Consider the following 13405-nt stretch of genomic DNA (forward strand, 5'->3'; position numbering starts at 1 on the left):
CTTGTCCCTGTCGCTGCACTCAGACCGAGCTAGCTACGGTCAAGCGGGGCATCTCGTTGAACTCGGCACGGCCTGGAGATAATGGCAATGCCATTGCAGGCTTTGTGTGTCTTTAAGCACCGTACTTTTTCACTCCATCCTTTTATCCCCTTTTCTTCGTGGTATCCAATCGCTAGTAATTACTATCTTGTCTCATCGCTACAACTCCCGTATGGGCTCAGGAGAGACGAAGGTCGAAAGCCACGTGTCCTCCGAAGCACAACCCAACCAAGCCGCACTGCTTCTTAACACAGCGCGCCTCCAACCCGGAAGCCAGCCGCACCAATGTGTCGGAGGAAACACCGTGCACATGGCCCCCTTGGCTAGCTCGCACTGCCCCCGGCCCGCCACAGGAGTCGCTGGAGCGCGATGAGACAAGGATATCTCTACCGGCCAAACCCTCCCTAACCCGGACTACGCTAGGCCAACGGACCTCCCGGTCGCGGCCGGCTGCGGCAGAGCCTGGGCGCGAACCCAGAGACTCTGGTGGCGCAGCTAGCACTGCGATGCAGTGCCCTAGACCACTGTGCCACCCGGGAGGCAGATCTGACCTTTTTAACCCTTCGAAACTGACCTATGGCACCATTTGAAGGTACTTCCGGTTGACATAGGAAGCTGAAAGTGAACACATATCCTCCTTCGGGTAGGTTCTTATATAATATTGAGTTTTAAGTCTTTATGTTAAGAACTGACTTATTTACAGAGGGTTAAATGAGTGTGTGTTATTTCATAAAATCACATAAAATCACAGAATTCTGGCAGAGCTTCGAGACCCACTTAAAAAATTTTTGTCTGAACACACTGCAACTGGATCTGTAACTTTTTTTTTTTTTAACTCCTTTTTGTGAACATGACCAATTTGTCAATGTACGATTTCTCTTAAATTACGATAGATAAATGGCTGGTTCTTTTTTTCCTGACACCGTATGCTTATGTACTTTGACGTGAAGCGGTCAAATTAGCACCCTACTTTGCGTTTTTGACCTTTAATCCCAGAAAAATGGCCATATTTCAAAAAGCTTTGAGGCCTCGACGCCATCTTGTTCGGGGCCAACTGTCCATTACGTCTTCGAAATATTTTCCGTTTAGGAGAAAAGGCCACATGCATTTGCAATGTGCTTGTGCATTTGCAATATTATTTATTTTCCCTCTGGTGGGAATTTCCGAGACTGCGGAAAAATGACCAAAATGTGTTATTTTTATAAAACGGAAACCGAACGTCCGAGAGATTTAGTTTGATGACTTCCTGAAAGATCTCTCCCCCGCGCACGGCCCGACGCCGTCCACGAATTTTAGAAACGTTGCAGGACGTCTAGTAAGGGACCTTACATTTGCAATGTGGCGTTTCTCACTAACCATATGGTGAGTGCTAAAATGTTCCCTTAAGGTATGGAAAGGCCTTGGAAAGGCCATAAGTGTAAGCCAACACAATTCATTATTTTTACATTAACATGTAATACATGCATTATGAAGAAAATGGTGTAATTTAGGCTCCACGAAATATGAAATGGGTTATGAAGAAAATCGTGTATGGTTGCCTACATGACAAAAAGGCGTTCTGATTACAAGTGCACCAGTATCCAAAGTATTAAGCGAAATCAAGCACAGAAAACAGCATTGGCATTAATAAAACAATATTTCCCACGAATTAAGTCGCACTTAAATGTGCGTCTTTTCTCAAAAATTCTGTTCAGCAAGTCTAAAACAGTACATATAGGCATACAACGACACATTTTAAAACATGGTTAAACAAAGACAACATTTCTGTACATTTCTGTATATTCACGTTGAATTAGCCATTAAGAAGAACAAAAATGAAATACAAATTATCGCGTCTACATGGTTGTTGCAACGGCTTGTGTCGCCTACTGGTTAAATTCGTGTCTTTTCGCACGAATTAAGTAGCACAGAAATTCGTGTATTTTCAAACGAATTGAACCACACAAAAAATGCACAAAAAATGCACAAAAACGCACGAAATCTGCTGAAATACATTTTGTACATATATGCGCGAATTGAATGTGAGACTGTGTTGGTCATTGTGGCGGAGTGATAGACCTGGTGTGGGGAGAGATAACCGCGACAGACAGACAGACAGACAGACTGAGAGAGAGAGAGAGAGAGAGAGAGAGAGAGAGAGAGAGAGAGCTAACTATGAGGTCAGTATTAATCGTCTCAAGGCAATTTCATGGATAAATACATTTATAGTTTGTGGTCTTTCATACGTTTAGAATGAAGCCATCTGTGAAATCTCGCATGTGAATAGACTTTCTGTGTCACGTTAGACTCAAGAAAAGGCCCATGGCTAAAGGATTGTGGCAGAGATAGGCCACAGCTGTTCAAAATACATTATTCTTCTTGTTATGAAAGGTGAGATGGGTCGTTCCCGCTTCATTAATGCGTGGGCCACTTGCACCTGCGCTCCTGTGGAGAGAGCGCGAGACGCGCAGATATCTCCAAATAAGGCTATAGGCCTATGGACCATCTTGTTTGGATGACGTTAGCAGAAACGAAACGCAAAATAAACAATGTGTATGTAGGTTAAAATTGAGTTAAACCGGTGGGGGTGGAAGTTAGGCTACATAAATTGTTGCTCAATCTCGGGTATTCGTGTTCCACTGTCCTGCGGCAGAATAGGGGAAACACTTGTGGCTTACATGTACGATAGCGCGCGCCTGGGACCTATTAAGTAGAAAAGTGTAATATAGACAATACATTATAAGGACTGGCATATCTTCGCAGTATGTATGCCTCTCACGTTGCAGCGTCAAATTGCCAGTGTGCTATGCGCTCGTGACGATTTGCTGACGCGCCTTTAGCCCCACCACCCTGGAGAGAGATGCTGCGAGGGAGCGAAGGGGCTGGGAACCGGTCACTCTATCTCTCTCTTTCTTGATCGAATGTGAAGAAAGCAAGTCCTGCGGCAAAACGAGCGAAATTCCACCGATACCAGGAGAGGCATCCCGGCTCTGTTGTAGAAATGGAGGTTCCAAGATTGGGACACAACTTAACCAGCCCGATGAGTCCGTGTGAGGGCATGATAAAGAACCTCAGCTTGGACGGTATACAGTTATGCGAGCGAGAGGGTAAGCGCACAATAAACTGCATTTTGGATTGTCATGTAGCCTAGGCGTTGAAATTCCAGGGATTTCCCCCATCCACTCCACCAATTTCATTTTGTGTGCATTAGAATATTCCCTTCCATCAGCTAATGAAAGATTACAGCCACGCTCTACTAGCCATCTATAGTGGTGCCAGAATGACTGAATAAGGGTCCAAATAGTGGCTAGGGTTTCTGTTTGTCCCTTATTTTATGATGAAAATGTAATAATACGGCAGGTTTACAGTTAATCCGATTTGGACGGCGACTGGTGCGCTGCTGCGTGCGCGGAATAGCTGAGGACATCAATGCATTTTCCTCACATAACCTATCTTTTGTATGCATCATATGCATTTAGGGTTTCACTATGAAACGGGCATAAATTCCACATGATGGCATTTCAGGAAAATTGAGTTTCACCATTTCAGAACCATGGACGTGGACAGCAGCCGGTCGATCGCTTTTGCAAAGGTTTCAATGAAAAGGGGAAACTAACGCTATTCATGCCTGGTGCAGCTCTGAACAAAGCTTGACATTACAAATATATAGTATATATTGAAGTAGCCTACAGTTAGAGCTGTTTTAAGTCAGAAACCACATCCACAAGCCGATACAAAGATAGATTGGAACTACATTATTTAACATGATCTGACTAAGAAAAGCTACTATCTTTGAGGATTCAGCTGCATTTTGAAAATACAACTATTTTGGTAGGCAACAGAGGAATCACTGTACAATGGTTAAAACATTATGGTCTGATCATTAAAAGGTTTTGTTGAAGTTTACATTTCGATTTCAGGCCTATTAAAACATTTGCAACATTAAGATAGTTTTGAGAAATACATGCAAATGGAGACCAGCTGTTCCTAGGCCCAGCCTAGGCTACTCTTTCGATGTATAGCCTATGTTGGCTGATCTGAATGAAAAAATAGCAAGTCATCATCAATGGGGGACTGGGCTCAAAGATGGCTGCACACATCTGCAGACAGAAGCCCCGTTTATACCTGGTGTTAACATGTGTCCTTTGTCCTAATTGTGCCCACATTTGTAGACAGGTGTGGATGTTCAAAAGACACATTGTGATCAGATTGTGATCAGATCTTCTTTCCCCCTCCAGAGGTAGTCAGGCAAACATTGTGTCTGGTTATCTCACAATTGTAGATGGCTCTGGACAGTGAAACTATTTAAATCATCATTATCCATCTTCTAAAATCATTGACAGGTGGTACCATTGACTTATGACATCAATATGTGGCTTAAAATAAATAAATGAATATTATTTTGAAAGAGTATCCATTAAATAATTTGCATACAGGGAGGGACCAGGAAATCTGGTCACAATGTGGAAACAGTTGATGGATAAGAGACACATTTTAATACCAGGTGTAGACACATATCTGAAAATGTGGGCATAATCAGAATGTGGACAAAATCAGGACCAAAGAGGTGCCAGGTATAAACAAAGCTAAAGATGGAGCATCCACACCCTTCACTCTAATTACTCAGATAATTTTACAATAGAGTGAGAGAACATGGACAAATTAATTTGCTACATAATACGCTGGATGACACATACTCAGTGCAATATTGCATTACAGTGCCTTTAGAAAGTATTCAGACCCCTTGACTTTTTTCACATTTTGTTGCGTTACAGCCTTATTCTAAAATTGGTTAAATAAAATAAACTCCTCAGCAATCTATACACAATACCCCATAATGACAAAGTCAAAACTGTTTAAACATTTTTGCAAATGTATAAAAATAAATAAACAGAAATAGCTTATTTACATAGGTATTCAGACCCTTTGCTATTAGATTCGAAATTGAGCTCAGGTGCATCCTGTTTCCATTGATCATCCTTGAGATGTTTCTACAACTTGATTTGAGTCCACCTGGTAAATTCAATTGCTTGGACATGATTTGGGAAGGCACACACCTGTCTATATAAGGTCCACAGTTGACAGTGCATGTTAGAGCAAAAACCAAGCCATGAGGTCGAAGGAATTGTCCGTAGAGCTCAGAGAAAGGATTGTGTGAAGGCACAGATCTGGGGAAGAGTACCAAAAAATGTCTGCAGCGTTGAAGGTCCCCAAGAACACAGTGGCCTCCATCATTCCTAAATAAAAGATGTTTGGAACCACCAAGACTCTTCTTCCTAGAGCTGGCAGCCCGGCCAAACTAAGCAATCGGGGGAGAAGAGCCTTGGTCATGGAGGTGACCAAGAAACCGATGGTCACTCTGACAGAGCTCTAGAGTTCCACTGTGGAGATGGGAGAAACTTCCAGAAGGACAACAATCTCTGCAGAACTCCACCTATCAGGCCTTTATTGTAGAATAGCCAGGCGGAAGCCACTCAGTAAAAGGCACATGACAGCCCGCTTGGAGTTTGCCAAAAGGCACCTAAAGACTCTCAGACAATGAGAAACAAGATTCTCTGGTCTGTTGAAACAAAGATTGAACTCTTTGGCCTGAATGTCAAGCATCACATCTGGAGGAAACCTGGCACCATCCCTATGGTGAAGCATGGTGGTGGCAGCATCATGTTGTGGGGATGTTTTTCAGTGGCAAGGACTGGGAGACTAGTCAGGATCGAGGCAAAGATGAATGGAGCAAAGTATAGGGAGATCCTCGATGGAAACCTGCTCCAGGGTGCTCAGGACCTCAGACTTGGGCGAAGGTTCCCCTTCCAACAGAACAATGACCCTAAACACACAGCCAAGACAGCACAGCAGTAGCTTCGGTGCAAGTCTGCAGAGAAGAATGGGAAAAACTCCCCAAATACAGGTGTGCCAAGCTTGTAGCGTCATACCTAGGAAGACTAGATGCTGTAATCGCTGAAATATCACATGCACATAATGACAAGAACACTCGATGCTGTAATTGTCATTATGAAGCATTTACAGCATTGAGTCTTCTTGGGTATGATGCTGCAGATCCTTTCAAGCTCTGTCAGGTTGGATGGGGAGTGTCTCTGCACAGCAATTTTCAGGTCTCTCATGAGAGTATTATTTAAGTCCACCTGTGGTAAAGTTGCTTCGACAAATGACTGAGTAAAGGATCTGAATACTTATGTAAATGTGATATTTCAGTTTTTTATTTGTAATAAATTGATGAAGAATTTTTTTTTTTTAAGTCCACCTGTGGTAAAGGTGCTTCGACAAATGACTGAGTAAAGGATCTGAATACTTATGTAAATGTGATATTTCAGTTTTTTATTTGTAATAAATTGATGAAGAATTTTTTTTTTTTAATCAATTTTAGAATAAAGCTGTAACGTAGCAAAATGTGGGAAAAGTCAAGGGGTCTGAATACTTTCCAAAGGCACTGTACATTTTATTGCAAGACAATAATCAACTAACTATAATCTATGGCCTAGTCACAGAAATATTACAGATGTGCATTTAGAAAGATATTGAAAGTGAATGCTCAAACTGAGCTTGATAATGTGTCTTTTGATTTGTACATAGGGGCTGTTGTCTAGGCCCTATCCAGTCAATGGTGGTCTTCATTAGGCCACACAAGCAGGGCAGTTAGACCCTGCCAACACAGTGCACCAATTGTACCTCTGGTTCTATTTCTCATTTCCTGGGGCGGCTGCCGATCATATAATGGAGTGGGATGCTCTTTATATCCCCTTACGACTCTGGCCTGATTTTAAAACTCAAATTTTAGTATATATAGGTATAGGTATAGGCTGAACTTTCTTATGGATGTTGCTGTTGGTGCCAGCTCTGTGCTTTGTACTGTGGGTTTACTGGGCTTGTATTGGCCCCTTTGCAGCAAACAAGCACTCTCCAATTTGTCAGTCAATACTGGGTAAATAAGGGATAAGTGTGCTTGAGCTGCCCACTGTTTGTAGTACAACAGCACAACAATCTCTGTCATTACTTTACAGATCCTGAGGGGAAATGAAATGACAGGGTAATAAAAAGCGCCTGCATTCTTTACCAAACATTATAATTGTATGTTGAGTATGAATCTCCTTTCCCAAGACAGGCTGATTTGTTCACTAGCTTTGATGATGCTTGATGTAGCCTATGACCATCTGTGTGTGTTTTGGGGTTGAGCACTCCTATTTGCATGTAGATTACAATATATCTGATCCAATGTCATTGATGATAGGTCCAACATCATGATAATAACAATAAAACCATGCCTATTGACAGCCCATCTAAACATGAAATCAGTTTAAACCATGTTTTTAGAATTAATCAAGTGTAGGACAGGATCATCTCCTGAAAATGCATTCTCACTAACACCACAGACAGGTTTCCTCAACTTCACATGTAGGTGTCAGAGGAAGGCCCTAAAAGTTGTCAAAAACTCCAGCCACCCTAGTCAGACCGTTCACTCTGTTACCGCACGGCAAGCGGTACCGGAGGGCCAAGTCTAGGTCCAACTGGCTTCTAAACAAGCAATAAGACTCCTGAACAGCTAATCAAATGGCTACCCAGACTATTTGCACCCCCCCCCCCCCCCCCCCCATTCTACACTGCTGCTACTCTCTGTTATCATCTATGCATAGCCACTTTAATAACCACACCTGCATGTACATAATTACCTCAACTACCTCGACACCGGTGCCCCCGCACATTGACACATTGACTCTGTACCGGTGCCACCTGTATACAGCCCCGCTATTGTTATTTACTGTTGCTTTTTAATCATTTGTTTTTCTTCTCTCTTACTTTTTTTTGTATTTTCTTAAAACTTGGTTGGTTAAGGGGTTGTAGGTAAGCATTTCACTGTAAGGTCTACACCTGTTGTATTCGGCGCATGTGACAAATACAATTTGATTTGATAGTTTATCCTGCTTTGACAGACTAAAGCTGGCAGCAAGTTGTTTTGATGGGTTGGTGTCACTTTAATTAATGTTCTCTGTGTTTTACTTTTTACGCTGCTAGGCTTGTCGAAATGTAGGGACTGTGCCCTTTAACGAATTGTTTGCTGTCTAGCAATACAATACATTTAGTTCTCTTGGAAATGTATTGGATTTTCTCCAATGTATTTATAAAATTGCTAATTTAATGTTAATTTCAGTATCACAACCCTGTCTAAAAATATCTAGCAAATATCAATATTTAATTGTTCACACAAACGTGAGAATTCCCAAGCCAACCCAGACTAGAAAATGGCTTTGTCAGAGGCCCATCAATATTTTAGCATTGTGATGTGTATAAAGTGGTGGGGGTTTTCAGCATTGAGAAGGCACATGTGACTGAGCCTTTCCCCTCTGTCTCAAGAATAGCTCTGGGAACTGCATAGAGAAATAAAATAACTGGAACTGACATCAACATTTGAAGGACCCATTACAATTTTAATGTTTAAGACAGACATCCTATTTAAAAACTGTATAAGAAATTCAGCCACACTTCAAATGTGTGCCAACTAGGACTAATCTCAATATACATGTATCACGTCTATGTCCAGTGGTTACCAGTTCAGTTTAGTTACCATGTTGGCAAGATGGTGCAGACAGACATGACAGCTCTGCTTCTAGCTACTAAGCAACTTTGCAGTATTTACATTTTTTTTGTGTGTTATTTCTGCTTTACTCATCTCATATGTATATACTGTATTCTATTCTACTGTATTTTAATCAATGCCACTCTGACATTGCTCGTCCTAATATTTATATATTTCTTTATTCCATTCTTTTACTTTTAGATTTGTGTATTGTTGTGAATTGTTAGATTCTACTGCACTGTTGGAGATAAGAACTCAAACATTGCGCTACACCCGCATTAACATCTGCTAAATATGTATATGTGACCAATAACATTTGATCTGATTTGATAAAATCAAAGTTTATTGCTCGCTTACACAGTTTTGCAGATGTTATAGTGGATGCAGCAAAATGTTTATGTTACTAGCTCCTAACAATGCAGTAAAATGTCAAACAAGTACACAAATAATCCAATAAAGCAATATTACAAGAAATCAAGAAATATCAGAACGATTCCAATTAACAACCCAAATAGCACTTCAACAGTAGCTAGGTTTCTATCCAGATTTTCATGTGAATATTCAAAAATCTGCACTAAACAATATGCACATTTTACCACCAGAGATGGGTTTCCAGCAAACTAACTTATTGTGGATAAAAGTCTGTGCGTGATGACATAGTACACAGAAAAAATGACTTTTGTGGTTACATTTATCTGTACCGAATGAAAAATGCTAGTTAAAAGGGTTTCCATCACATTTTCAACACTGTGATGTTTTTTTCACAAACGTGCCCACTCTGGTCTTGGCACGTGCGCTCTAGCCAACAGCTGGCAGATACAGTGCGGGTAGGCTACCTACATTATGAGATTATTATGGATAAGAGCGATATTATTTATATTTTTCAAACGGCAGCCAAACATCGATCATCATGTGACCAGAATAAGACCCTCAATATTTATTGGATCAAGCATATCAAGTGCACTTTCACCACCCTGTGAAGTTCATGATGACTTATTGAATCTGTTGCCTAATAAACTGCATGGTTTTCCGAGTCGTAGTGGGAGGACAAACCACACTACATGAACTCAGCAAAAAAAGAAACGTCCTCTCAAAGTCAACTGCGTTTATTTTCAGCAAACTTAACATGTGTAAATATTTGTATGAACATAACAAGATTCAACAACTGAGACATAAACTGAACAAGTTCCACAGACATGTGACTAAAATAAATGGAATAATGTGTCCCTGAACAAAGGGGGGGTCAAAATCAAAAGTAACAGTCACTATCTGGTGTGGCATCTCCTCATGGACTGCACCAGATTTGCCCGTTCTTGCTGTGAGATGTTACCCCACTCTTCTACCAAGGCACCTGCAAGTTCAGGGACATTTCTGGGGGGAATGGCCATAGCCCTCACCCTCCGATCCAACAGGTCCCAAACGTGCTCAATGGGATTGAGATCCGGGCTCTTCGCTGGCCATGGCAGAACACTGACATTCCTGCCTTGCAGGAAATCACGCACAGAATGAGCAGTATGGCTGGTGGCATTGTCATGCTGGAGGGTCATGTCAGGATGAGCCTGCAGGAAGGGTACCACATGAGGGAGGAGGATGTCTTCCCTGTAACGCACAGCGTTGAGATTGCCTGCAATGACAACAAGCTCAGTCTGATGATGCTGTGACACACCGCCCCAGACCATGACGAACCCTCCACCTGCAAATCGATCCCGCTCCAGAGTACAGGCCTTGGTGCAACGCTCATTCCTTCGACGATAAACGCAAATCTGACCATCACTCCTGGTGAGACAAAACCGCGACTCGTCAGTGAAGAACACTTTTTGCCAGTCCTCTCTGGTCCAGCGACGGTGGGTTTCTGCCCATAGGCAACGTTGTTGCCGGTGATGTCTGGTGACGACCTGCCTTACAACAGGCCTACAAGCCCTCAGTCTAGCCTCTCTCAGCCTACACGTGGTCTGCCACTGCGAGGATGATCAGCTGTCTGTCCTGTCTCCTTGTAGCGCTGTCATAGGTGTCTCACAGTACGGACATTGCAATTTATTGCCCTGGCCACATCTGCAGTCCTCATGCCTCCTTGCAGCATGCCTGCGGCACTTTCACACAGATGAGCAGGAACCCTGGGCATCTTTCATTTGGTGTTTTTCAGAGTCAGTAGAAAGGCCTCTTTAGTGTCCTAAGTTTTCATAACTGTGACCTTAATTGCCTACCGTCTGTAAGCTGTTAGTCTGTAAGCTGTTCCACAGGTGCATGTTCATTAATTGTTTACGGTTCATTGAACAAGCTGTCTACATACCACCACAGACTGATGCTGGCACTAAAACCGCACTCAATGAGCTGTATACCGCCATAAGCAAACAAGAAAACGCTAATCCAGAGGCGACACTCCTAGTGGCCGGGGACTTCAATGCAGGGAAACTTAAATCAATTTAACCCAATTTCTATCAGCATGTTAAATGTGCAACCAGAGGGAAAAAAAACTCTAGACCACCTTTACTCCATACAGAGAGACACGTACAAAGCTCTCCCTCGCCCTCCATTTGGCAAATCTGACCATAATTCTATCCTCCTGATTCCTGCTGACAAACACAAATTAAAGCAGGAAGCACCAGTGACTCGGTCTATAAAAAAGTAGTCAGATGAAGCAGATGCTAAACTACAGGACTGTTTTTCTATCAGAGACTGGAATATGTTCCGGGATTCTTCCGATGGCATTGAGGAGTACACCACATCAGTCACTGGCTTCATCAATCAGTGCATCGATGACGTCGTCCCCACAGTGACTGTATGTACATACCCCAACCAGAAGCCATGGATTACAGGCGACATTCACACTGAGCTAAAGGGTAGAGCTGCCGCTTTCAAAGTGCGGGACTCTAACCCGGAAGCTTATAAGAAATCCCGCTCTGCCCTCTGACAAACCATTAAGATCGAATCGTACTATACTAACTCTGATGCTCGTCGGATGTGGCAGGGCTTGCAAACTATTATAGACTACACAGGGAAGCACAGCCGAGAGCTACCCAGTGACACGAGCCTACCAGACGAGCTAAATAACTTCTATGCTCGCTTCGAGGCAAGTAACACTGAAACATGCTTGAGAGCATCAGCTCTTCTGGACAACTATGTGATCACGCTCTCCGCAGCCGATGTGAGTAAGACCTTTAAACAGGTCAACATTCACAAGGCCGCAGGGCCAGACGAATTACCAGAACGTGTACTCCGAGCATGTGCTGACCAACTGGCAAGTGTCTTCACTGACATTTTCAACCTCTCCCTGTCTGAGTCTCTAATACCAAAATGTTTCAAGCAGACCACCATAGTCCATGTGGCCAAGAACACTAAGGTAACCTGCCTAAATGACTACTGACCCATAGCACTCACGTCTGTAGCCATGAAATGCTTTGAAAGGCTGGTCATGGCTTACATCAACACCATTATCACAGAAACCCTAGACCCACTCCAATTTGCATACCGTCCCAACAGATCCACAGATGATGCAACGTCTATTTGACTCCACACTGCCCTTTCACACCTGGACAAAAGGAAGAGCTTCCCAAACATAGGTGTTCCTCCCACATAGGAACACCTATGTGAGAATGCTATTCATTGACTACAGCTCACCGTTCAACACCATAGTCCCTTCAAAGCTTATCATGAAGCTAAGGACCCAGGGACTAAACACCTCGCTCTGCAACTGGATCCTGGACTTCCTAACGGGCCGCCCCCCCCCAGGTGGTAAGGGTAGGAACAACACATCCGCCACGCTGATCCTCAACACGGTCGCCCCTCAGGGGTGCGTACTCTGTCCCCTCCTGTACTCCCTTTTTACTCAAGACTGCCCGGCCAGGAATGACTCCAACACCATCATTAAGTTTGCCGATGACACAAAAGTGGTAGGCCTGATCACCGACAACGATGAGACAGCCTATAGGGAGGAGGACAGAGACCTGACCGTGTGGTGCAAGGACAACAACCTCTCCCTCAACGCGATCAAGACAAAGGAGATGATTGTGGACTACAGGAAAAAGAGGATCGCGTACATCCCCATTCTCATCAACGGGGCTGTAGTGGAGCAGGTTGAGAGCTTCAAGTTCCTTGGCATCCACATCACCAACAAACTAACATGGTCCAAGCACACCAAGACAGTTGTGAAGAGGGCATGACAAAACCTATTCCCCCTCAGGAGACTGAAAAGATTTGGCATGGGTCCTCAGATCCTCAAAAGGTTTTACAGCTGCACCATCGAAAGCATCCTGACGGGTTGCATCACTGCCTGGTATGGCAACTGCTCGACCTCCAACCGCAAGGCTCTACAGAAGGTAGTGCGTCCGGCCCAGTACATCACAGTGGCCAAGTTTCCCGCCATCCAGGACCTCTATACCAGGTGCTGTCATAGGAGGGCCCTAAAAATCGTGAAAGACTCCAGACACCCTTGTCATAGTCTGTTCTCTCTGCTACGGCACGGCAAGTGGTACCGGAGCGCCAAGTCTAGGTCCAAGAGGCTTCTAAACAGCTTCTACTGTCACATTGGTATAAATGATTCGAGAGACAGACGCAGGAATGCGTAATAAGGGTTTTTATTGTACCCAAATTACGGCGTGCCATGTAAAGGCACGGGGACGAAGACCAAACAATAACACAGGGTTGAAACCCAAACAAAATAGCAAGGAGTACCTCAAATAAATGACACATGCTCACAATGATTATCACACGGGACGAGAACCATAATCATCTGTGCAATCCACAAGGACACAAAAGCCCAAACACACAGCACAGGTACTCACACGCACCAACGGACACTGT

General features: G+C 43.4%; 1 protein-coding gene across 1 annotated transcript in view; it reads left to right on the forward strand.

The window, feature by feature from the left end:
* The first annotated feature begins 2839 nt into the window (after window positions 1-2839).
* LOC139570968 (phytanoyl-CoA hydroxylase-interacting protein-like) overlaps window positions 2840-13405 on the forward strand; it is a 38008-nt gene continuing 27442 nt past the window's right edge. Inside the window, exon 1 of the mRNA XM_071393352.1 lies at window positions 2840-3125. Within this exon, the coding sequence (XP_071249453.1) occupies window positions 3020-3125 (106 nt within the window). The 5' untranslated portion in view covers window positions 2840-3019. The remainder of the gene's footprint in view (window positions 3126-13405) is intronic.

The sequence above is a fragment of the Salvelinus alpinus genome, chromosome 3 (genome assembly GCF_045679555.1).
Source record: "Salvelinus alpinus chromosome 3, SLU_Salpinus.1, whole genome shotgun sequence".
Classification (NCBI taxonomy): domain Eukaryota; kingdom Metazoa; phylum Chordata; class Actinopteri; order Salmoniformes; family Salmonidae; genus Salvelinus; species Salvelinus alpinus.